At 43.8% G+C, this 24485-nt stretch overlaps 1 protein-coding gene and 1 long non-coding RNA gene across 2 annotated transcripts; one reads left to right on the plus strand and one right to left on the minus strand.

Moving 5' to 3' along the window:
* Positions 1–13353: 13353 nt before the first annotated feature.
* Positions 13354–21781, minus strand: LOC148097054 (secretory phospholipase A2 receptor-like). The gene is made up of 5 exons (XM_087833846.1): positions 21518–21781; positions 17995–18205; positions 17535–17870; positions 17083–17177; positions 13354–13488 (listed from the first exon to the last, which is right to left on the minus strand). Exons 1-5 carry the CDS (start codon positions 21779–21781, stop codon positions 13354–13356), a joined length of 1041 nt encoding a protein of 346 aa, XP_087689972.1.
* Positions 13818–14758, plus strand: LOC148097055 (uncharacterized). Its single transcript, XR_015717030.1, has 2 exons — positions 13818–13904; positions 14273–14758. It is a non-coding gene; the product is annotated as an uncharacterized LOC148097055 (long non-coding RNA).
* Positions 21782–24485: the final 2704 nt, after the last annotated feature.

A 24485-nucleotide genomic window follows, 5' to 3' on the forward strand; every position in this document is an offset into this window, starting at 1 on the left:
TGTTCAGAAATGAAAGTGCACTTTGATGTCCTGTAATATGGACGTTATTTAGCATGAAAGTACATTTTGCACAGCTTCATTTAGAGTTAAAGCTGGACAGAAAACACAGACCAATCCTGTTTGAACACTACACCTTAATCTAAAATCTTAATCTAAAAAATAATATAAATATATACATATATATTTATAAATATAAATATATATATATAAATATATATATATATAAAAAAAAAACACCCAGCACGCCCCTGCGGGCGGTTTATCCTTCAAGCTCGGGTCCTCTACCAGAGGCCTGGGAGCTTGAGGGTCCTGCGCAGTATCTTAGCTGTTCCCAGGACTGCGCTCTTCTGGACAGAGATCTCCGATGTTATTCCCGGGATCTGCTGGAGCCACTCGCCTAGCTTGGGAGTCACCGCACCTAGTGCTCCGATTACCACGGGGACCACCGATACCTTCACCCTCCACATCCTCTCGAGCTCTTCTCTGAGCCCTTGGTATTTCTCCAGCTTCTCGTGTTCCTTCTTTCTGATGTTGCTGTCATTCGGAACCGCTACATCAATCACTACGGCCGTCTTCTTCTGTTTGTCTACCACCACTATGTCCAGTTGGTTAGCCACCACCATTTTGTCCGTCTGTATCTGGAAGTCCCACAGGATCTTAGCTCGGTCATTCTCCACCACCCTTGGGGGCATTTCCCATTTTGACCTCGGGACTTCCAGGTTATACTCGGCACAGATGTTCCTGTACACTATGCCGGCCACTTGGTTATGGCGTTCCATGTATGCCTTGCCTGCTAGCATCTTGCACCCTGCTGTTATGTGCTGGATTGTCTGGAGCATCTTTACACAGCCTGCACCTGGGGTCTTGCCTGGTGTGATAGACCCCAGCCTCTATGGATCTTGTACTCAGAGCTTGTTCTTGTGCTGCCATGATTAGTGCCTCCGTGCTGTCTTTCAGTCCAGCTTTGTCCAGCCACTGGTAGGATTTCTGGATATCAGCCACCTCCTCTATCTGTCGGTGGTACATACCGTGCAGGGGCCTGTTCTTCCATGATGGTTCCTCGTCTCCCTCCAATTTCTTGGGTTTCTGCTGCCTGAGGTATTCACTGAGCACGCTGTCAGTTGGGGTCATCTTCGTGATGTATTCTTGGATGTTCGTTGTCTCATCCTGGACTGTGGTGCTGACACTCACCAGTCCCCGACCCCCTTCCTTCCGCTTAGCGTACAGCCTCAGGGTGCTGGACTTGGGGTGAAACCCTCCATGCATGGTAAGGAGCTTTCTTGTCTTGATGTCAGTGGCTTCTATCTCCTCCTTTGGCCAGCTTATTACCCCAGCAGGGTACCTGATCACGGGCAGGGCGTACGTGTTGATGGCCCGGACCTTGTTCTTACCGTTCAACTGACTCCTCAGGACTTGCCTGACCCTCTGCAGGTACTTGGTGGTTGCAGCTTTCCTAGCGGCCTCTTCATGGTTCCCATTCGCCTGCGGGATCCCCAGGTACTTGTAACTGTCCTCTATGTCTGCAATGTTGCCTTCTGGTAGTTCAATCCCCTCAGTTCTGACTACCTTCCCTCTCTTTGTTACCATCCGACTACACTTCTCCAGCCTGAACGACATTCCAATGTCATTGCTGTATAGCCTGGTAGTGTGGATCAGTGAATCGATGTCTCGTTCACTCCTGGCATACAACTTGATGTCATCCATGTACAGGAGGTGGCTGACAGCTGCTCCATTCCGTAATCGGTATCCGTAGCCAGTCTTGTTAATGATCTCACTGAGGGGGTTCAGGCCTATGTATATATATATATATATATATATATATATATATATATATTTATTTATTTATAAATAACCCAACATAACTGAGATCCTGGTACTCTGATTCCTTGCTGCTATATTTGGCGATAGAAACATGGAATTTCTCTCTGGGGGGGAAGGCCTCATAATCAAGCTTTCAGTCTAAGTTCAACATTTTAAGTTATTTTTTTGTTTGTAAGTTATATTATAATTATTATCTAGTTTCAGATTTCCTGTCTTTCCTCTATTTGTCTCTTAAGTCTGTATTTCTTTGTTAGACCTGCTGTTACTTCCTGTTTTATTTTGTTCCCTCTCGTCTCGTCTCGTGTAACAAGACTGTTTAGTTTTGTGTTTTCTGCTGTGTGTGATTTCCCCGCCTGTTTTCCCTTCCCTGATCATTTCAGTGTATTAAGAGCCTCAGTTTGTGGTAGTTTCCTCCTTACTTTATGCACATTGTTTCCTGCCTGTTGTCGGATTTCAGTTTTATTACTTTGTCTCCCAAATCTGGATTTTGGCTCTGATTTTTCCCACTACATCTGACTGAAGGATCCTGAGCTAGTGTGTGGTTGAATGATTTTACCTACATATGATCAGAAGTGACCAAAGAAAGACAACTTTTAACAGGTTTTACAAAATCAAAAGTGTAAAAGGTCCAGACACAGACAGCAAACAGGACCAGACTGTTTATGCACTGAGAGGCTGACTAAAAGAATACAATAAATTCAGCAAAAAGGAAGAAATAAAACTTATGTGAGGCATAAAAGGAAACTAACTTTCAAAATAAAACAGGAAATAAACAAGTGAACTAATATGGACGTAAATACTAACATGTCGGAGTAGAAAACAGGAGAACTGAGATATTAACACAAACATGAGAGTGAGTGAGGAACAGCCTCAGAAACAGACGAAACTAAAAACTAACAGACATAAAACAAAACACAGGAACTAAAATTCATCGAAACCATTAAAGGAAAAGAGCAAAGTCTCAGTGATCTCTCAATAAACACAGTTTGCAATCTACTAGAAAACCAAAGAGGAATGTTAAATCTATCAGTCTAATCCATTACAAGGGTAACAGATCGTGGCAGAGGTGTGGTTTATGGCTCTGCTGGCGTCGTGGTGGTCACGTCAGACCCATCGCCTGCACAGCTGGTTCAGTTGCTTGTGTAGATGCTGGCGGCATACACAGGGAGGAAGCAGTGGCGCAGAGGCAACAGCTGAACAGACTTCAGGGCCCGGCCGAGCACCAGATTCAGGTGCTGGTTGGGGTCACCGTGCCACTGCCTCTGCTGGCAGTGACGACGCACCGGATGGGGGAGGGCGACAACCCACAGTTATTCCTGGAGACCATCCAAGCCATTTCAGAGCGTGCCAGTGTCCCACGGCAGAATGGGCGCCATGGCTGCTGCTGCTCTCTGGGAATGCTCAGACAGCAACTCCGAGCTTGCCGCCAGCCTCGCCGGGACCTTTGGAGACATCTGATGGGACATTATAGATCGCTTGGGCCTTTCCCAGGAAAACCGCTGCCGGCGGTTCTGGGGTTGTTGGATGACGGCAGAGGACCAGACACTGTTTGTGGAAGGATGTCCCAGAAAGATGGCAGACCCTGGCCCAGTAAAAATGAGATTCAGTACATTCTGGACCTTAGACAAAGCTGCACACATTGGGGAGGTTGTCACTGAAAAATGTGCTCCAGGCCCAGAAATGTCAGCAGGGCCTCTACAACAGAGTGGCAAATTCACCAGGAGATAAAGTACTTCTATTATCAAGCTCAAAGTTAGTCACCAAGTGGCAAAGACCCTTTGTGGTCACATGGTGAGTGGGCAACATACAGACGGGGGTGGAGCCACACAGATATATCACCTTCATCTCCTGAAAGCATGGAGAGAGGCCAAAACCACTTCTCTGGTCTAGTGTCCTGGTGAAGGAGAGAGATGATAGTTACCTGAGCATAAAAGGCAAATCTTCCAGAGAGAACAGGCTGAAATGCTGAAAATAGTTCTTGTAGTGAAGAAAGATGGGTCTATATGCTTCTGTGTCAACTACTGCAAGGTAGATTCCCTTGTCTGCAAATTAAGGAAAACACAGCGTGAGGTTTGGACCTGTTTGTCAAGCTTTCGTTTGGCTTGTTCCCAGAGCCTCATGGACCATGTGCTCTGTGCCCACGCTGCAAAGCTTCTTAACTTAAACAGAGGGCTGGGTGCCGTTTTGTCCCAGCGGGGGATCGCCACCTGATCCTGTACACCAGCTGGAAACTGACAGGGCAGGAGAGGAAATACAGCACAGTGGAGAAGAGAGCCTGGCAATCCGGCCGGCGGTGGACTCTCGTCGTTCCTCTCACACTCAGACTGATGTGACTGTGTCAGAGGCAGAACTGAGGTCTAGTAGCTGCATCAGCAACTATTCTCAGGTCAGCTCATTACAGCGTTTGTTATAGAAATATATGAGATTTCAAGGTTCTTTATTTGTTTTATTATTATTTCATATAAAATCTTAGATGTTCTTTTTTATATTCACAGAAACAGCAGTCCAGGCTTCTTTTACCAACATGTTGCTCAAAGTCCTGCTTCTTCTTTATTAGCAGTGACCGTTTCATTTTAAATAAGAAAGTAGAGTTTACACAAATTAGAGAAGAACTAAAGAATAATATTTTTTAAAAGGACAAAGCAGAAAGAAATGTTTCATAACCAAAGTTGGTGAAGCTTGTCTTATACAGATGGTTTCCTTTCCTTGTTTCCTTCTTCATCCTTGTGGAAGACTTCTCCATCTGGCTGCTTCCTCCAGCTCAGTGCGAGATCTCCAGCGACTCCCTGCTCCTTCAGCGTCTGTTTGAGCTGGGACACACAAAAATGTGATTTGCAGAATATGACAAAATCATTCACTAATATTCGCTATTCACTCTTTTTTGCTGCTGCATAAGTTTGTTGTTATCAGGTATATGAAAGTTAAAGCAGCTGAAGCTATGTTTCACAATAACGCTGCAGGTGACTGAATTATTCTGCCCCAAAACCAGCTACCTGTTTCAGCATGGCGTCCATCACATCATCGTCATTCAGATCCAGACTTGTATTTTTCTCCAGCCTCAATCTCACGCTTTGACTTCCCATTTAAAGAGTTGAATGAATTCAAAACCTTGTAAAGCAGGAAATGCAAAGCAGCTTTCTTCCCAGCTTTTTCACCAGGTGAGTGGAGTGGCTGTCCTGCGCCTGTATTGAATACTGCTGTTTTAATAGTTTGATGATTTGGTGGACTGCGGTAAGCTGGAAATTTTGCTTTTCACTGTTGGAAAGTAACAAAGTGCAGCTTACCACTGTAGCAGATGAATGCTGTTTTTCGATCACAGTTCCAGTCCTCCCATACTCCAGATAAAGATACAAAGAGTCCTGACACACAAAGCTTACTCCCTGTGCTTAGATCAGGTTGATTTGTGTTCCAGTATCTAAACGTGGAGTTACTACCATCTGTCCACTTCCAGGAGTCTCTGAAAAGGCTGATCCAGGCGGCTTGCCCTGCAGGTAGCACTTCTGTTACTCTCTGGTTCTCAGACATGTTTCTCACACTGGCCTGTGTGATGAGCTCTGCAGTAGCTCTGAGCCTCCGTCCATGTCATGAAAGTGTTGATGAAGACAAATGTCACATTCAGTCCTGAAAACAGACCAAAGTGAAGAACAATGTAGATCCCTTAAACTTTTATTTTTATCATTTTTATTATTATTATTTATTATTATTTTATCATATATTTTTTATCATTCTTTTTTTTTTTTTTTTTATCATGTAAGCCTTCAGAGCAGTGACTCATTTTTCAAGTCATTGTCAAGCAGTCGTTAGCAAAACTACTCTGAACCTCTGGCCACATAACCTGACAGGACCTTGCAGAGACTGGAGGGAACGAGAGAACTGCATTACAGATGTGCTCGGGAGCATCGAGATTAAAAATACAACAAGGAAAGAGTGAAGGAACAGAGAAAAGGGGAACAGGAAGGTGGCTGGATAACAGGTGCATGGAAAGAAAAACAAAAGATTACATGGAGTGAAAGAGAAAGCGACCGAGGGCAGCCAGAGGTCACACTGTCTCGAGCTTCAGTGAAGATCTTTCCTTCTCTCCTGCTTTTACTTTTACAGCTCCCTCTGTGTGTCTCCCTCCATCCTTTTACACTGCATGTCTTTCTCTTTAATGCAAACTCACTCCTCCTGCCTGCAGCAAGGTTGTTGGTGTGGTCACTGGAGGCCTGTACAGTGCAGTGGATCACTGTGTCCACTGCAGCGGCAGCGTCATTGTTTGGCCGGAGGACCCAAGCTGGGTCACTACAGGACGCAACATAAAGTGACTTATTTTACTTCAACCTGAAAGACATTTAGCATTCTGCTTATGGAAAACTGGACGCTTCTCCGAGTGTGTAAAATCAGAGCAAGTTCATCGTTGAGCCTTTAACTAACCTTCATTTACAAAATCAGTATAACGACGCTTATGTGTGAGTTCAATAAGGAAGCCGTCATGATGACCTTCTCCCGCTGATGACGTGGAGACCCAACTTTTTTAGCTCCAATTAAAATCAAGACACTCAGAAAGACTCTGGAAAAGAGTCGAATCCTTGGGACAGAGTTTAATACACTCAATCATATGAACAGCAGGAAAAATACATACAGACAAAGCAAAAGCCCGGGTGTACAGCTTTAAGCACAGACGGCAGAGCAACAGCAGAGGGGGAAGTGCTGGGGTGTCCTCTGGTCCCCTAATATATACGGACCAGTATCCCCCCCCCCTGCTGCTGGGTAACTTTCCCACCCGTCCTCCAACCAGACACAGCTGACATTGAGTCTCATCACCATTAAGCTCCCGTGTTTCACAGTGACGATGCTGAATGTGGGAGACAGAAGCACAAACACGGAACAGGGAAAGCTTCAAAGTTCATGGGTGCGACGGCCATTTTTGTCTCCTCTGTCTCCCTCTTCAGTGTCCAGTGCTGTGGACAGGCCTCGGGGTCCTCGGGGTCCACCCAAAAAAGTCACAGCGTCGCCTCAGCTGAAACCTACTAATACACATAAGGTTAAACTAATTCAAACAAAAAGCAGAAACGTTAATATTTATTGCATTGCAAGTTCAGCTCACAGTAGTTTATTGTTTCTGCAGCAGTCGTGGCGAGCGGCACGATGAGGAGGACGCTCGTCTGATGGTCGAGGTCAGACTTTAGTACCCGATGTCTCTTTGAAACTAAAGAACAGGCTTGTGTCGGCTTGTGCAGCTAGTTTCAAAACACAAATGTCCTCAAAAATATGTAAATAAATCTAAATGTGTTACAGATGTTCTGCACTCACAGTCAGCTGTTCGACTTCTGCCTCTGCTGCTTGCGTCTGCTGTCTCAGACATATTTGCACGCTTTCATTATTGTGACTCTGAGTCTCCTGTATTTGTATAGTTGTCATAGTGTAATCACTGCAGAGCTTTTCCATCGGTCACGTTTCTTTGTAGCCACTTAGAGGGTTTTTGCACTGATATTTGACTTCTTTTTAAAATCATTTTGCATCTACATGCAGTTATTTTCTTTGCAGCTAAATGAGTTTGAGCCTCATTTGATTTTGCTGCAGTGCTGCACTGTAGTCCAGTGTAACATATCTGGTAGTGCCATCATTCTCTGGCTGTCTGTGTCACTCCTGTACTGCATATTTATATTATTTGTGCACTTTTACAGAGCTGGTTTTAATCTTGCTACACTGTGTATACTGACTAGAAAGGCTTTCAATTCAATTCCGTGTTTCTTTCCCTTCTTGTTGCAGTTGTTTTGTGTCTGAAGTTTTCTTGAGAAACATCCCTACAGCCCTCTACAGGCCTGTTCAATAGTTCACACAGGCAGTCATTAGAGCTGTAACATCTCCTCCTATGGCAGAATCAGAAAGCCGTGAAAAAGATCTTCTCTTTTCCAAACACAAACAGTAGAAAGCAGCACAGAGTGAAAGAGTCTGATAGAGGGAGGGTTAACAGAGCGACATACACAACAGAAATACAATCAGACAAGTTTATTTTAATAGAAGAAGAGAAATGCTGCTTAGCTGCAGGGAAGAGCTGCAGCACACACACACACACACACACACACACACACACACACACACACACACACACACACACACACACACACACACACACGAAGGGTGAGTCTGTGTGCAGCTTTGCAGAGCACCAGGACCAGAAATAGGCTGAGAGCACTACGAGCATTTAGCGATGAATATTTCAACCACTCTCTCACTTCTGGTCTCTCGTAACCACCGCTCCACCTTCTGTCCCTGCTTTCACTTCTTTAAACTTTTAATCCACAATCTTTAAGTTCACATCTTTGTTACTTTCTCCACAGGCCTGCCCACCACACCCACTCAAAGCCATGTCCATCACTGCTCTCCTTCTGGTCCTCTCTGTGGAAATACATTCACGACAGTGCAGCAGATGTGGGAGCAACAATCAAATATATGATGGATTCACGTGCATTCGTAAAGAAAACTTTACCTGGTGATGTGATTGCTTCTTGAAAGTCCTATTCTGACTGCACGCGCATGTAAGATTTATAAACTGTGGAAAAATCTTATTGGCTTTGTGTTGATGGGGCGATGCTAACAAGAATGTTAGCTAGAAAGACTGGCGTGGATCAAACACACACACATTTCTCCTGCCAGCGTCAGGGCCCACTGTCACTTACAAATACACACCAGCCTGGCACGTAGAGGTGGAAAGTTTCAAGACTCCCTAAAACACATTTTCCTCGATTTGAGCCTCAGTGATCAGAAAAGTGCAACAGTATCAACTTTCATGTTTGCATTGTTTGGGTCACTGAAAATTACATTTAAAATATTGTTGCTGTCATCAAAACTGGGCACTACCCTCACACATAAACGTTTATATACTGAACAGTATGTAAAGGTTGTCACATACTGTGGTCCCTCGTTTATCACCGGAGTTACGTTCTAAAAATAACCTGTGATGGGTGAAATCTGCAGCTTTATTTTTTACAGTTATTATGGAAGTTTTACCCGCAGTGGTTCACCTTTCACTGTGCTGAAAACGATGTTGCACTTTTTACCCTTCACAGTTGAAAAAGACTAGAAATAAATGTTTTTCTTCTTTAGCATTTTATCAATAAATGTAGTGAAAAGTCAGTGAGCACCTGTGAAACCTCATGCTGCATTAACTTAAATTACATTTGCCTTTGAACAAACACTAAACTAAAGTGCTGATGTGGATGAACACAGATCAGGAGGAGTAACGACAGCCTGTCAGTTTCATCTGGAGCACCAATCGCCTTCAACATACGGCCACACGCCTTCGTAGTTCCCTCTGAACACACGTACACAAATATCACACAAATCCAAAATCAGATGAACAGAATCAACTTTGGGGGATTTCCTGAATGATTGAATAAACTGTGTTTGGTTTTAGTCTTAGTGTCATTTTCTAACAGAACTGACACGAAGCAGCATTGATGTATAAGTGTATTATACTCTATTGTCTACATTATTGTGAGATAACTTTTTTAAATAGAAGCCACATTTAATGACGTCTCCTGCATTTAGTCAAACATAAAGTGTCATTATTACTACTGTCCACAAGAGGGAGCACTTGTTGTAGTATTGTGCCGCAGTAACACTGGAAGGAGTCGTGGTACTGACGCTGGGTAGTAGTTACAGACGAGGAAGGAGACTCTGTCCCAGTCCAGTCCCTCCATAGTGTCACAGAGATGGAAGGCACAGCCCACTCTGTGTGTGTCTGCCCACACCATCTGTAACACACACACAGTTTAAACTGAGTGGATCTGCCACAAGGTTTGGACAAAGTCCTCTGCAGTGGATTTTAGCCATTTTAGTTGTATTCCCATTACTGAGAAGTAACTGGACAGTTGATTGATATTTAAAGTCGTTCTCAGTTTGGATGTGCATTTCTGCAGATAAATGATGTTAAGATGATTCCAAGTGTTGAACACCTTTTTTGGCTCAAACTTAAAGAAATGCTGGTCTGCTTAGCAGAAAACAAAGCAGCAAACTTATGAAACTCAAAAACGACAACAGGAGCTTCTACAACAGCCGCACACAGAATTCCTGCATCAGAATCCTGAAAGAGATTCTGATGGACCAGAGCACATCCTTCATGTCACGTTTTGAGTTGCTGGGTATGAAGTCTATTTGGACTAAAGTGTATCACCCACAGACTGATGGTCTGGTGCAGCATCTGAATAAGGCTTTCATTGATTAATGATGATGAACATGATTGAAACCAATGAATAGATCCTGTTTTTATCACTGCGTTTTTTTAATTTCCTGTTTGGCAGGAAGCCACATGGGGTTCTGGACCTACAAATGTAAAACTGGGAGAGCCAAGCTCCAAAAAAACGGAATTCAGCACGTAATGGACAAAACGTCACGCTTTGGGTCAACTGTCATGTGAAAAAGGGTGTCTTAGGGCAGCGGTCCCCAACCCCCGGGCCTCGGACCGGTCCGTGAGTCGTTTGGTACCGAGCCGCGAGAGTTGAGGCTCAGGTGTGAAATGTATAGTTTTCAGCGTTATTTTGTTATCGTTTTATCGTTTACTCGGTTTTCCTGGGTCTTTTCACGTGTGTTATGAATAAATCTTCTTTTTTCGGTACCGGTACTAGTTTTATTTTGTTGTGTTTATCCGCGACACCTTAAAGGCCGGTCCATGAAAATATTGTCGGGCATAAACCGGTCCGTGGCGCAAAAAAGGTTGGAGACCGCTGCCTTAGGGTGTGTGGTGCTGACCCCCCAGTACTGTACATCAGCCAGTACATCAGAGGATGAGCCACGCTACAGCACTGTAGAGAAGTGCTTAGCTAACAAGTGGGCGACCAACACCCTGTGTTATTTCCTCCTGAGATGCCCATTCACCCACTCTTTGGAACATTCACCCCTGCAGTGGCTCCACCACATGACAAATGTCAACAAATATCCACACCGTGACCACCTGTCGGTATCTGGCTCAAGGGTAGCAAAGTTAGTGGGAGTAAAGTTAGTGGGAGTAAAGTTAGTGGGAGTAACGTTAGTGGGAGTAAAGTTAGTGGGAGTAACGTTAGTGGGATAACAGTTAGTGGGAGTAAAGTTAGTGGGAGTAAAGTTAGTGGGAGTAACGTTAGTGGGAGCAACGTTAGTGGGAGTAAAGTTAGTGGGAGTAACGTTAGTGGGACTAACGTTAGTGGGAGTAAAGTTAGTGGGAGTAACGTTAGTGGGACTAACGTTAGTGGGAGTAACGTTAGTGGGAGTAACGTTAGTGGGACTAACGTTAGTGGGAGTAAAGTTAGTGGGAGTAACGTTAGTGGGACTAACGTTAGTGGGAGTAAAGTTAGTGGGAGCAACGTTAGTGGGAGCAACGTTAGTGGGAGTAAAGTTAGTGGGAGTAAAGTTAGTGGGAGTAACGTTAGTGGGACTAACGTTAGTGGGAGTAACGTTAGTGGGAGTAACGTTAGTGGGAGCAACGTTAGTGGGAGTAAAGTTAGTGGGAGCAAAGTTAGTGGGAGCAACGTTAGTGGGAGTAAAGTTAGTGGGAGTAAAGTTAGTGGGACTAACGTTAGTGGGAGTAAAGTTAGTGGGAGTAAAGTTAGTGGGACTAACGTTAGTGGGAGTAAAGTTAGTGGGAGTAAAGTTAGTGGGACTAACGTTAGTGGGAGTAAAGTTAGTGGGAGTAAAGTTAGTGGGAGTAAAGTTAGTGGGTCTAACGTTAGTGGGAGTAAAGTTAGTGGGAGTAACGTTAGTGGGAGCAACGTTAGTGGGAGTAAAGTTAGTGGGAGTAAAGTTAGTGGGAGCAACGTTAGTGGGAGTAAAGTTAGTGGGAGTAAAGTTAGTGGGAGTAAAGTTAGTGGGACTAACGTTAGTGGGAGTAAAGTTAATGGGAGTAACGTTAGTGGGAGTAAAGTTAGTGGGACTAACGTTAGTGGGAGTAACGTTAGTGGGAGTAACGTTAGTGGGAGTAAAGTTAGTGGGACTAACGTTAGTGGGAGTAACGTTAGTGGGAGTAAAGTTAGTGGGAGTAAAGTTAGTGGGAGTAACGTTAGTGGGAGTAAAGTTAGTGGGAGTAACGTTAGTGGGACTAACGTTAGTGGGAGTAAAGTTTGTGGGACTAACGTTAGTGGGAGTAAAGTTAGTGGGAGTAAAGTTAGTGGGAGTAACGTTAGTGGGACTAACGTTAGTGGGAGTAAAGTTAGTGGGAGTAAAGTTAGTGGGACTAACGTTAGTGGGAGTAAAGTTAGTGGGAGTAAAGTTAGTGGGAGTAAAGTTAGTGGGAGTAAAGTTAGTGGGACTAACGTTAGTGGGAGTAAAGTTAGTGGGAGTAAAGTTAGTGGGAGTAACGTTAGTGGGAGTAACGTTAGTGGGAGTAACGTTAGTGGGACTAACGTTAGTGGGAGTAACGTTAGTGGGAGTAAAGTTAGTGGGAGTAAAGTTAGTGGGATTAACGTTAGTGGGAGTAAAGTTAGTGGGAGTAACGTTAGTGGGAGTAACGTTAGTGGGAGTAACGTTAGTGGGAGTAACGTTAGTGGGAGTAGAGTTAGTGGGAGTAACTTTAGTGGGAGTAACGTTAGTGGGATTAACGTTAGTGGGAGTAACGTTAGTGGGAGTAACGTTAGTGGGAGTAGAGGTAGTGGGAGTAACGTTAGTGGGAGTAACGTTAGGCCAGACTGCTTGCTGCCCTAATTTGGGCTTTGGGGTTTTCCAAACAGCCTGATTATTACATATTTTGATGTATTTGAAAGATGTGGACAGATCACTCAGAAGTATTTTCCTCAACTTTCAATATTTGTTTACAAAATTCAAGAAAGTGTTAATCCCACGGATGAAGTAAATCCAAAACAAAAAGGGCTTTACAACAAGATGACAGACTTTTGTTTTATTTTCATCTCAATATTGTTTTAGTTTACACGGACTTTGAATACAGTCAGACTAACCAAACAGCAGGAAGTAAAACTAACGTGAAAAGAAAAATCAACTTTCAATTTTAAACAGGAAATAAACCAGAGAAGTAACACAGACTGAACACTGACACTACGTCTACACTAATCTGGATACATTTGAAAATGGGCGTCCACTCTATCGTTTTCAGTCGTTTCTGAACAGTTGTTCATCCACACTGAAAACGGCGTCTCAGTGTGGACAGGAGGCCAAAACGGAGAGAAAAAGATGCGCCTTTAAACGAAAGTGTGGACGTGGCCTCGATAAGATGCCTGAGTAGAGAACACCGACGTGCTGAGATATTTACACAGACACGAGAGGAACAGCCACAGATACACGAAAGAAACCTTGAACTCCTTACAGACATGAACCAGAACACAGGAACTTAAACGCATCAATAACCAGAACATGAAAACAAAACTTAAGTCTCAGTGAGGTCCTAACAAACACAGTTTACTACTCTGACCTTTACTACTCCAATCTACCAGAATAAAGACAGAAACACACAAACAAATCAAATCCTAAATGCAGAATAAAAGTAAAACAAGAACACGTTTATTACTATAATGTGCTCTATAAAAAAAACCCAACACCAAACCACACATGAGCCCTGATCAACATTTAAAACTCATTTTTACAGGCTGTGTTATTCTTGGTTTGCTTCTCATCCCTGAGGAAGACCCCCCAGTCCGACTGCTTCCTCCAGCTCAGTTTGACGTCTCCTTTTACGCCCTTGTTCTTCAGCTTCTGTTTGAACTGAAACACACAAAAAGTGACAATCTGAATATCATTTAGACAAAACTCTTCACTAAAAGCTCGTTACGCTTACCGCTCTGCTCTGGAAGGATGCAGGATCACACATCTGTAACTGATTTAACCCTGTACTTTGTTCCAGTGTTTGTGGACAGCTTATACATCTCTTGATTGGTAAATAAATGTAACCCATGGTTATTTTATTGCCAATTGTATTCCATTTTTATTCTAATTTGAAGTGTTACTGTTTTGTTAAGTTCTGAGTTTTCCCATGTACCGTGAATGCACCATAGCGCGTGCGTGGTAACTTTCTTTCACTGCATCCGCCTGCACGGAGCTAAATGCGCAAAGCTGTGTGGAGATTCAGTCCTGTAACGTGTTGCGCTACGGAATTAATGTTTTCTTTGCAGAATATCCTGGTGAGTCTCACAGTCCAGTTTCTGAGCATAAAACCAGTCAGGATACTACGCTTGTCGGAAATGTGATATTTGTCTTAGAACCTGCTAACGATTGCTTAGCTGTGTTAGCTTGTGGAAGGTATGCTAGCGTACCCACATGTGCTCCCTGGGCTAATGCGCTTACATGTGACGTTTTAGCTAACACACCACGGAGACACTTTTCATGCTTCATGATTTGCAGTGAAATGTATTTTTGTTGTTGATAAATTGTTATTGGCCAATAAGAACTGTATAGATGTGTGATGTGTGAGAGGAAAAAAAGGGATAATACTAGTGAAACTCATGTTTTATTTTACAAGTGGAGTGATTGCACTGCACGTTGTGTGCAGGCTGTTTTTTTATGTGGTAGAAATCTGCTGCAAGGACCGAGCGGTGCCATCTAAGGACTGGATGCCACTGGAGGTGCCTAGAAAGGACATTCTCAATCTGAAGGCCACCTGTTCACTCGGAGGGTGGTAGGATGCAACGATTTGCTATTTTTATTTGCATTAACATTTTTTCTGAGATCTCAGGACGCTTTATGTTGTTACTTTTTTCCTTTTTGGGTCAGATCTGATTCTACTTAACACCAAAAAAACTGATGCATCAAAAAAGCAAACCAGTGACTAAAGACAATTAACACTTACTAAGAACACTGAATACTAAGTGCCCTGAACTGAAATGGACAGCCTACCTAAAACATTTATGGACACTTTAAGTGATATATTGTACATTGTTGAGATTTACATGTTTGAGATTATTTAAATGTTTTGTTCATGTCTATGTTTTGGACCATTTAAATGTTGAATACACTCAAATCACGTTTCTTCCTTTAAGTTGTTTTCAGTGCCTCATTCTGAGTGGAGGGATATTCCTTCTTTAAGTTGAGTTACCACTGCCAGTCTCCTTACGATCCTAACTGAACCCAATGAGTAGATTCTCAAATATTGTTCTTTTCCTTGACTTTGTATGACAGATTACTGTGGATTTGACTGATTTTGGACTACTCAGTTAAAAAGGGTGACATAAAGGCAGGCAGTATTCAGAGGACTACAGTTTGAGCTAATAGAGGTAATGAATTATTCAGTCAGGTGATGTCTGTTCCCTTATTATTCCATAACAAATTAAACAGATAAAACAGTCTCAAAGTACTCATCCATTACTTTGAGTTACTTTTTACATCCATTAGTTTGGGTAAGTAATGAATGTAAAAAGTAACTCTTTGAATAACATTTCTACCAGATATTTTTGTTCAAAATGACTGAACCTTGTGCTCTATTAGTGCATTACTGTAATAATATTGTTTGCAGGTTTCTACACCTGATTGTAACCAGATGTCAGCAGATGTTTTATGTTGCCCTGGCTGATTTCCACCCTCGACACTGACAGTATTTGCTGTCTTTATAGGAGAGAGCTACTGTGCACCACTCACACACAGTTCTTTATTTTAAATCCACCACAGTTCAGAAAAGTAACCTGTTTGTCTGCACTAACCTGCAGGATTTTCATGCAGCCTTTAAATAAGTTACATGTAAGCTTTGAATGAGCAGTCGTTCCCTTTACAGTTAAGCTCGTTTCCTCTCCCTTCCTGTCTTTCTTATCTTTCTCCATCTCTGACTGAAGTCAGCTGTTTCTTTTCTCTCCCTGTGACATGCAGCAGCTGGACCTTTAGCTAGCAACACACTCTGAGACAAACAGCACACTAACAGTTTGTGTGTTTGCTGAGCTGATAGAAACAAATTACCCAACACTTGCTCCCTTTATTCTTGCTACTCTTTTGTAGGGCGAGCTAGAAGCACCACAACCGAAACTTGCAGACATCCGTTCTGGTGTGGTGTGAAAAAAACGAATCACCAGCAACCGCTGGTGATTAATGAACAGAGAGGCCTTTCATGTGTCACTGTTCAAACTCAAATCGGTTTGATGTGTGAAGGCTCACAGCGGCGTAACACAAAACTCTCCTCAAATACATTTGTCTTTATTGAACAAAAGCAACCAATTGCTGGTCAGTGTTTATTCACACCTCCCCAAAAGCTCTCAGTATCAGGTGAAGATCAAACTGAGGGGCAGACAGCAGTAAAGAGGTGGGTGGGGCCGAAAAACGAGGCAGCTTCAAACTAATTACTTATGAACAGTGTTGGTCAAGTTACTTGAAAAAAGTAATCAGTAACTAATTACTGATTACTTCACCAAAAAAGTAATCCCATTACTTTACTGATGACTTATTTTCAAAAGTAATTAATTACTTAGTTACTTTTTAAAAACACGATTTACAACCTGAATAGGTGATAAAGTGATAGATCTTTCAGCCCAATTCTACTTTTTCTACATAATCATCATACAAAATGTGATCAAATGGAAAAGTCTCTTTTTAAAACTTGTTTTATTAGTTTTAATCTTTTAACTTTATGCATCAAGCAAAAATTTAATTATATGCAACATTCTCTGACTGGAAGAAATTAGTTTAACATTTAAACCTATTTTCTGCACATTCCAGCACATAAAATAAAATATTTTGTGTGTTTACACTCAGTCTTTCAAATAGATGCAAGTAAAACACAGCAGAAAATAAATAAAGTCAAAGACTAGCGGTCCTGTTGCTCTATTTTCACCTGTAAAGCAGGAGTGGTGTAGGCGGAGGGTTACCCTGGTGCAGGTGTGCAGCGGTCAGTGGAAGAATCCGCGAGTTTCTCTGTGAGTTTCCCATTACGTCGTAGCTACTCGCTGCTTGTTTGGAAGTTTAGGGTTTTTTTCGCTGTAAAAAGAAGTTTTCTTCCCACGCACAACGGACACTAATGTTTTTGTCACTTTTTATGGAATCAAACTCAAAGTAAGGTCAGTACTTCCACGCTTTAAACGCTGCACGCTCATACTCTCTCTGCACTCGATATATGATCCATTGTTGATCTGCACACAGCTGTTGTCACGAACGTCGCACTCGCTTACGTCACTGTCATGAGACATTCTCGCAAAAAAATCACGGTTTTAGTAACGCAGTAACGCAGCGTTCCTACGAGAAAGTAACGGTAATCTAATTACTGTTTTTGCAATAGTAATCCCTCACTTTACTTGTTACTTGAAAAAAGTAATCGGATTACAGTAACATGTTACCCCAGAACTAGTTTTACCCCTGCACTGAGATCATGAGTTGTATAATTACCTGTTCCAGCATGGCTTCCATCACTGCATGGTCATTCAGATCCTGATGGTTGTTTGTCCCCATCCTCAGTCTCACCACTTGCTTGTAAGCCGGCTCTTTGTAAATAATGAACAAATGTACGGCTTTAATTGTAAAGGTAAATAAGTAATGCTGCATGTGCACAGTACAGTAGCACTTTGTTGCTGCCCTGAACGTTCTCAGGGTAAATAAAAGGGATTTGTTGTTTCAGAAATGAAGCAACATCAGTTTCACAACACTGTACTAAAGCTCTTGTGTTTTTACTTTCTTATATTAAGCTAAGCTAACCGTATTGACCTTTGTCATAAAAACATACGTTGTCTGTAATGTTAAACAGCAGCCTGCAGTGCAGTCTGTGAGGATCAGAGATGATGGTAGCAGCCTTGTCTCCATTTGAAATTCAAAAACTAAAAGCTACATGAATCAGAACGTACCACTGTAGCAAACAAATGCTGTCTCCCGGTCACAGTACCAGTCCTCCCATTTTCCAGTAGATTCAAAGTTTGCTGCCACACAAAATTCATGTTCGACAAGATTGGGTTCATATGTATTCCAGTATCTAAACGAGGAGTTACTTCCATCCATCCACTTCCAGGAGTCTCTGAAAAGGCCGATCCAGACCGTTTGTCCTGCAGGTACCAACTCCTTTGCCTTCTGGTTCTCTGACATGTTTCTCACACTGGCCAGGTCTGTATAATGAGCTCTGCAGTAGCTCTGGGCCTCCATCCATGTCATGGAATTGTTGATGAAGACAAATGTCACATTCAGTCCTGGAAAATACCCAAAGTGAAGGGAGAAGAAGACATATTTAAATGTAAAATCCAAAGACATTGAAAAGACTTGTAGAACTTAAACAATTTTGTTTTAGGGTTCTGTATGAATTAACATCCTCACCTCTGATGTCAGAGCAGAGTGCTTTAAATATATTGTCACAGTTTTCATCAGTCCATGATCCAGTCCACCTTAACCCGGTACAGCGTTCTTTCCTATTGTCTGGTTGTCCAGGCTCCCAATTTCTGAAAGCCACACTGTTTTTGTATAAATCTGTGTTTGACATTGACCATCTCCAGCTGTTGATATCATCGTACAGTCCAATCCAAGCTCGCTGCAAGGAACAATTGAAATGTGTTGTGACATAAACTATTGATCTCAATTGTTTCATAAAAAGCCTTGAAACTAAAATGGTATTTTTTTTACTTTCGAGTCATATATTTTAATTTCAGTGTAAACTGGGTGATTATCAGGTCATCAGTTGCTATTTCTTTGGATCTTGGTCAAACAGCATTTGATGATGGTGATCTTTATTTGTCACTTGCAGTGAAACCATACATATAATAAAGAAACATCACATTGAGGAGACAGGTCAGAATAGGTAGCATAAAGAAAAACAATGAAATGTACAACACAAAAGGGGAGGAGCAAAAATAGAAGTCTACTCAGACTGAACGCCCGACAGGGGGTCACTAGGAGAACAGAAAACAAAAACTACTCAGCACACAAGCACATGAATCTTCACACCGTAACACCATGAAAACACGTGACAAGCAACAGGGGTGGGAGAGTAGGGTTACAGTAAGGCAATGTAGACAGCAGCATTGGGTCGGTATCTCTGAGGAGTCCAGCTGACCTGCCGTATGATTCGGGTGGGGGGCAAGCATCTCCATTCAATTCAATTTTATTTATACAGCGCCAAATCACAACAGCAGTCGCGTCAAGGAGCTTTATGTTGTACAGTAGATCGTACAATAATAGATACAGAGAAAAACCCAACAATCATGTGACCCCCTATGAGCAGCACTTTGGTGACAGTGGGAAGGAAAAACTCCCTTTTAACAGGAAGAAACCTCCAGCAGAACCAGGCTCAGGGAGGGGCGGGGCCATCTGCTGTGATTGGTTGGGGTGAGAGAAGGAAGACAGGATAAAGACATGCTGTGGAAGAGAGACAGAGGTTAATAACAGATATGATTCAATGCAGAGAGGTCTGTTAATACATAGTGAGTGAGAAAGGTGACTGGAAAGGAAAAACTCAATGCATCATGGGAATCCCCCGGCAGCCTACATCTATTGCAGCATAACTAAGGGAGGATTCAGGGTCACCTGGTCCAGCCCTAACTATATGCTTTAGCAAAAAGGAAAGTTTGAAGCCTAATCTTAAAAGTAGAGATAGTGTCTGTCTCCTGAATCCAAACTGGAAGCTGGTTCCACAGAAGAGGGGCCTGAAAACTGAAGGCTCTGCCTCCCATTCTACTTTTAAATACTCTAGGAACAACAAGTAGGCCTGCAGAGCGAGAGCGAAGTGCTCTAATAGGGTGATATGGTACTACAAGGTCATTAAGATAAGATGGGGCCTGATTATTTAAGACCTTGTATGTGAGGAGCAGGATTTTGAATTCTGGATTTAACAGGAAGCCAAAACAGGAGAAATCTGCTCTCTCTTTCTAGTCCCTGTCAGGACTCTTGCTGCAGCATTTTGGATTAGCTGAAGGCTTTTCAGGGAGTTTTTTGGACATCCTGATAATAATGAATTGCAGTAGTCCAGCCTGGAAGTAATAAATGCATGAACTAGTTTTTCAGCGTCACTCTGAGACAGGATATTTCTAACTTTAGAGATGTTGCACAAATGGAAGAAAGCAGTCTTACATATTTGTTTAATATGTGCGTTGAAGGACATATCCTGGTCAAAAATAACTCCAAGGTTCCTCACAGCGTTACTGGAGGCCAAGGTAATGCCATCCAGAGGAAGAATCTGCTTAGATACCATATTTCTAAGATTTTCAGGGCCGAGTACAATAACCTCAGTTTGTTCTGAATTAAGAAGTAGAAAGTTAGCGGCCATCCAGGTCTTTATGTCTTTAAGACATTCCTGCAGTTTAACTCATTGGTGTGTGTTATCTGGCTTCATGGACAGATAGAGCTGGGTGTCATCTGCATAGCAGTGTAAATGTATGCTATGTCTTCTAATGATGCTGCCTAAGGGAAGCATGTATAATGTAAACAGAATTGGTCCTAGCACTGAACCCTGTGGAACTCCATAATTAACCTCAGTGTGTGAAGAGGACTCTCCATTTACATGGACAAACTGGAGTCTATTAGATAGATATGATACAAACCACGGATGGTGCTGGCATAAGGTCGGCAGCCTTAACCCAATTTCCTTCGGGGTCAATAAAGTTTTACTGGAGATTATGTATCGGAATTTCAGGAGCAGGGCCACGCCTCCAAACACGCTCCTTCCGGCTGTCATCTATATAGGTTCCTCCAGTTCTGCTAGCTGTTCATTCTCGTTTACGTACAAACAGGGTCCATTCTCAGCGGATACCTTTAAACACAGCTTTCTCACAGGAGTAACATAATTTTACTCACACTTCCATTCGCTACAATCATCCTTGCCAGCTTCCCTTCCCTCCATCCATCCTTTGCAAAATTCAGCAACATGCTTGGTATGGCGGTTTTGGCGCCAGAGCACATCGCTGCCTGCCACCCTGCTCTTTTTCTGGCTCAGTGAAACGGGGCTGCCGTGCAGGAGCGGCCACGGGCGCTGACGATGCTCTTCATTGAAGACTCGTGCTGGTTGACTCTGGCTCCCAGAAGAGCCTCATCCCACCCACCGCTGCGGACAGTTTAGCGGCAAGCCACGGACTGCAGCTGATTGCGGCTAACGGTTCTAGTATTGCAACTTATGGGGAAAGGTTAGTGACTGTTAGTTTCCACGGCCGGGAATTCCAGTGGAACGTTTTTGTTGCTGCCAGCTCGGCACCGATTTTTTTTTGTGCCCACGGACTGTTAGTCAACGTTGCTCACAGACGTTTGATTGATGCTCTGTCGTTCTTTTCGCTACCCTGTCTAACCCGGGCCGCTCACTCCCTTATTGGGGCCAGTTTGGTGGCCTCTGGATATGTATTTCACCTTTCTTGGTTGCTACCTCAAAGCACGTTGTGCACTGTTGGTCCTGCGTGCTGCACAATAACATTCAGTATTCAGTATTTACTGTTACTTACATTTATTTAGTTTATTGCAATGATGTTGTGTGTATTGTGTTGCTGTCTGTTTGCTTGCTTTGTCTTTTTTTCTCTCAACAGGTAACCCAGGTGATTTCTTTCTTCTTTTTTTAAAGCTTCCTCTCTCTCTCACTTTCCCTCTTCCTCTCCCTTTTTTCTTTTTGTCTCTCTCTCTTTCTTTCTTTCTCCCTTTCCTATCCCTCAGTCATGTCTTTCCCGTTTCTAATAACTTAAAAAATTAATAAAATAAAATAATAACAAAGGTCAATCAAATGGACCAATACAGAAAGGCTGTGATGATCCATTTGGTAAAGTAAATCTGTTGGGCATCTCTCTTGGCCTTCAGACAATAATTCTGATTGCTAAAGAACCAAACAGGACAGGCAAAAAAAAAAGAGGAAGAGAAAAAGTGTACTCACATTTTTGTATTGTGTGTAGTTCATTTTACTTGAGTCTGCCATGCTCTGCAGGATCCTCACATCCTCCATGTTTTCTACGGTGGCCAGGTCTGTGTATCTCTCTCTGCAGTGACTCAGAGCATCAGTCCAGTTCTTCCAGTCATAAACAAACTGGTACTGACGCTTAACATCTGAGGAGCCTGAACACAGCCCTGCAGATATAGATGTGAATACTGATTTTACATTTATGCTTAAAACAAAAGAAATCCATCTTAACTTTGTCATTATATTTTAATGTAATAATATCTACTTTTATGTGCAGTAAAATAACTCATAATTTTAATGTTTCGAGTATATAATGATTTAACAATTTGGTGCAAACGATGATTCTGTTTTCAGCAATGAAAGAGAAAAGTATTGCACAGCTAATGTAATAGTTCCTAAAGGTTTCACAGTGCTGATGTTGCATTAAAGAAAAATGATAAAAACACGTTAAAATACTCGCCTGATGCAGCTACGATAAACAGAAAAACCTTTTCCATACTCGTCTGCTTCGTGTTTCTTCTCCGACTGAACGTGCGACTGATCTTTCAGCTTGTCTCATGCAAAGTGATTATAGGGAAAATATTTGCATTCGACACCAGTTTGATTTGGTTCTACTGAAGCCCGTTGCTGTTTAGGGGTTACTGTAACATAAGAGTCTTTATTTATCCCAGAGCTGGTAAGTTGTTATGGTGGATGATTTGCCTCCAGCCTGTCTCTACTTCCTCTTCGGTCACATCAACCCTTTGCATGTCCTGTTTTCCTGCATCTATAAATATTTTCTTCTGTTCCTCTTTTCTGACCCGTTTCTCTAGAAGAAGCATTAATATGTAAATAAAAAAAGGTGCGGCACTACTGCTGCTAATATATTTTCAGCTGATTTTCACAGTGTCCCTGTGTGTATGCACATGTGTTGTGAGCCTTCGTGTTCAGTTTTGCCATCGTGTGTAACTTTGTAATTTCAGATTATCCTGTTGAATTGAGATGAGATTATTAGCTGTGAAAATTGTGAACATCACTGTTCTTTGTATGCTACTGATGACGGTCATTCCTGTATATCCATAAACTTTCCCATTGGTTGGTTTTCATCTCTGCTTTGGCTGGTTTATCTTAGGGCGACCAACCGTCCCAGGAGAACTCTGTTCCCAGGGCAGCAACTGCAGGTGAAGCTTGGGATGTGACCGGTCCATCCCCAAAGCCGAAGCCACCCCGAGCTGTTCACAGACAGGGAGGAGGGGCTGGCAGCCTAGCCTGCGTAAGTGGAGGGCTGAGCAAGGCGATGACCCGAAGGTCCACCCCCAGCACCGTCACCACGTGCTTGTCTGTAAACAGAGGAGCCTCAAGAGTGAACTCACAATGAGACAGTCGAGGTCAGACACTTAGTCCCAGCTACTGGGCGTCCCCGTGCTGGCCGTGTAAGTCCATGACACACAGGCCAAGCACCAACAGGGAGCCAGCATCGCAGGCTGGGAGACACTCCCTCACTTGCTGAGGCATCAGACACAGCGAGGACCGACCGGCGGGCAAGTCGGCAAATGCGGCAACAACCAGGAGAACACAGCCTGCAGTTGCAGCAGCCTATTTACCAGACAGAGACTGGCCAAGGAGGCTGGAGAACGCACATTCGCTGGCTGACGTATCAGACACAGCGAGACCCGGCTGGCGTGTAAACCGGCGACGCGCGGGGAATACGCCAGGGGAACACAGCCAGGAGCCGCAGCAGCTGATATGCCAGAGAGAACCCAGCTAAAAAAGGCTGGAGAACGCACACTCGCCGCAGCGAGGCCCAACTGGCACGTAAGCAGGCGAATGCGGGCAACACGCCAGGGGGAGACAGCCCGGAGCTGCAGTGCAGCCAGGGACGTGACACGCCGGGAGTGGCAGCTCACTGAGCGGGCCCCTCCGGCCACGGGGACCCGCAGCACGTGGACGACGTGCCAGACAGTGAGCCAGCGCCGCAGGCCGGAGAACTGTCAACCGCAAGCCGAGCCTTCAGACGCAGTGAGGTCCGACTGGCGTATGAAGCCGGCGTATGAAGCCGGCGTATGAAGCCGGCGTATGAAGCCGGCGTATGAAGCCGGCGTATGAAGCCGGCGTATGAAGCCGGCGTATGAAGCCGGCGTATGAAGCCGGCGTATGAAGCCGGCGTATGAAGCCGGCGTATGAAGCCGGCGTATGAAGCCGGCGTATGAAGCCGGCGTATGAAGCCGGCGTATGAAGCCGGCGTATGAAGCCGGCGAAGCGCGGGCAACAGGCCAGGGGAACATAGCCTGCAGCAGTGCTGGCCACTAGGCCCAACTCAAAGGATGTCAGGAGGGCGGCTGGAGGACAGCTGAGTCCTCCCCGCCTCAGCTGAACACGCCTGCATAGGCCCCTCAGCTTCTTCATAGCGAGGTGGCCGCAGGGCAGACAGGCAGTTCCATCAGGCAACCCTGGTCGGCTGACCGGAGCCAAGCATCATAAGCATCAACCTCCTGACAATCAAACCTCCACCAGCCCAGGCCTCAAGAAGGCGGGCCCACGGGAGGGAACGCTGTGGGAGGGGCCCGCAATCAGGCGACCCAGACATGGGTTCACTCGTCCGGGCCCCACTCCAGTGGTAGCCAGAGAGGATGGAAGCTTCTTCAACATCCACCTCACGATAATCAACCCCCACCAGTCCGGGCCTCACAGAGGCGGGGCCATGGGAGGGAACGCTGCAGCCACCATCTTCACATAGCCTGAGAGGCTATAAAATTGATTCATGTTTGTGACAAAATGTGGGAAAGTTCAAGGGAGCCGAATACTTTTGCATCCACTGTAGTCAGTGTCATTTGTCCCAGTGGTCAACTGCAGTATTTCACTGAAAAAGTCCCCAATTACCTCCATTAAAAAGAGACGTCTCTAAAAAAATAATGGTATCTTCAACATCGAGCAAACTCAGCTTTTACTATCCTTACTGTGAATT

Source organism: Neolamprologus brichardi, chromosome 20, assembly GCF_056152115.1.
Source record: "Neolamprologus brichardi isolate AB-2024 chromosome 20, ASM5615211v1, whole genome shotgun sequence".
NCBI classification, from domain to species: Eukaryota; Metazoa; Chordata; class Actinopteri; order Cichliformes; family Cichlidae; genus Neolamprologus; species Neolamprologus brichardi.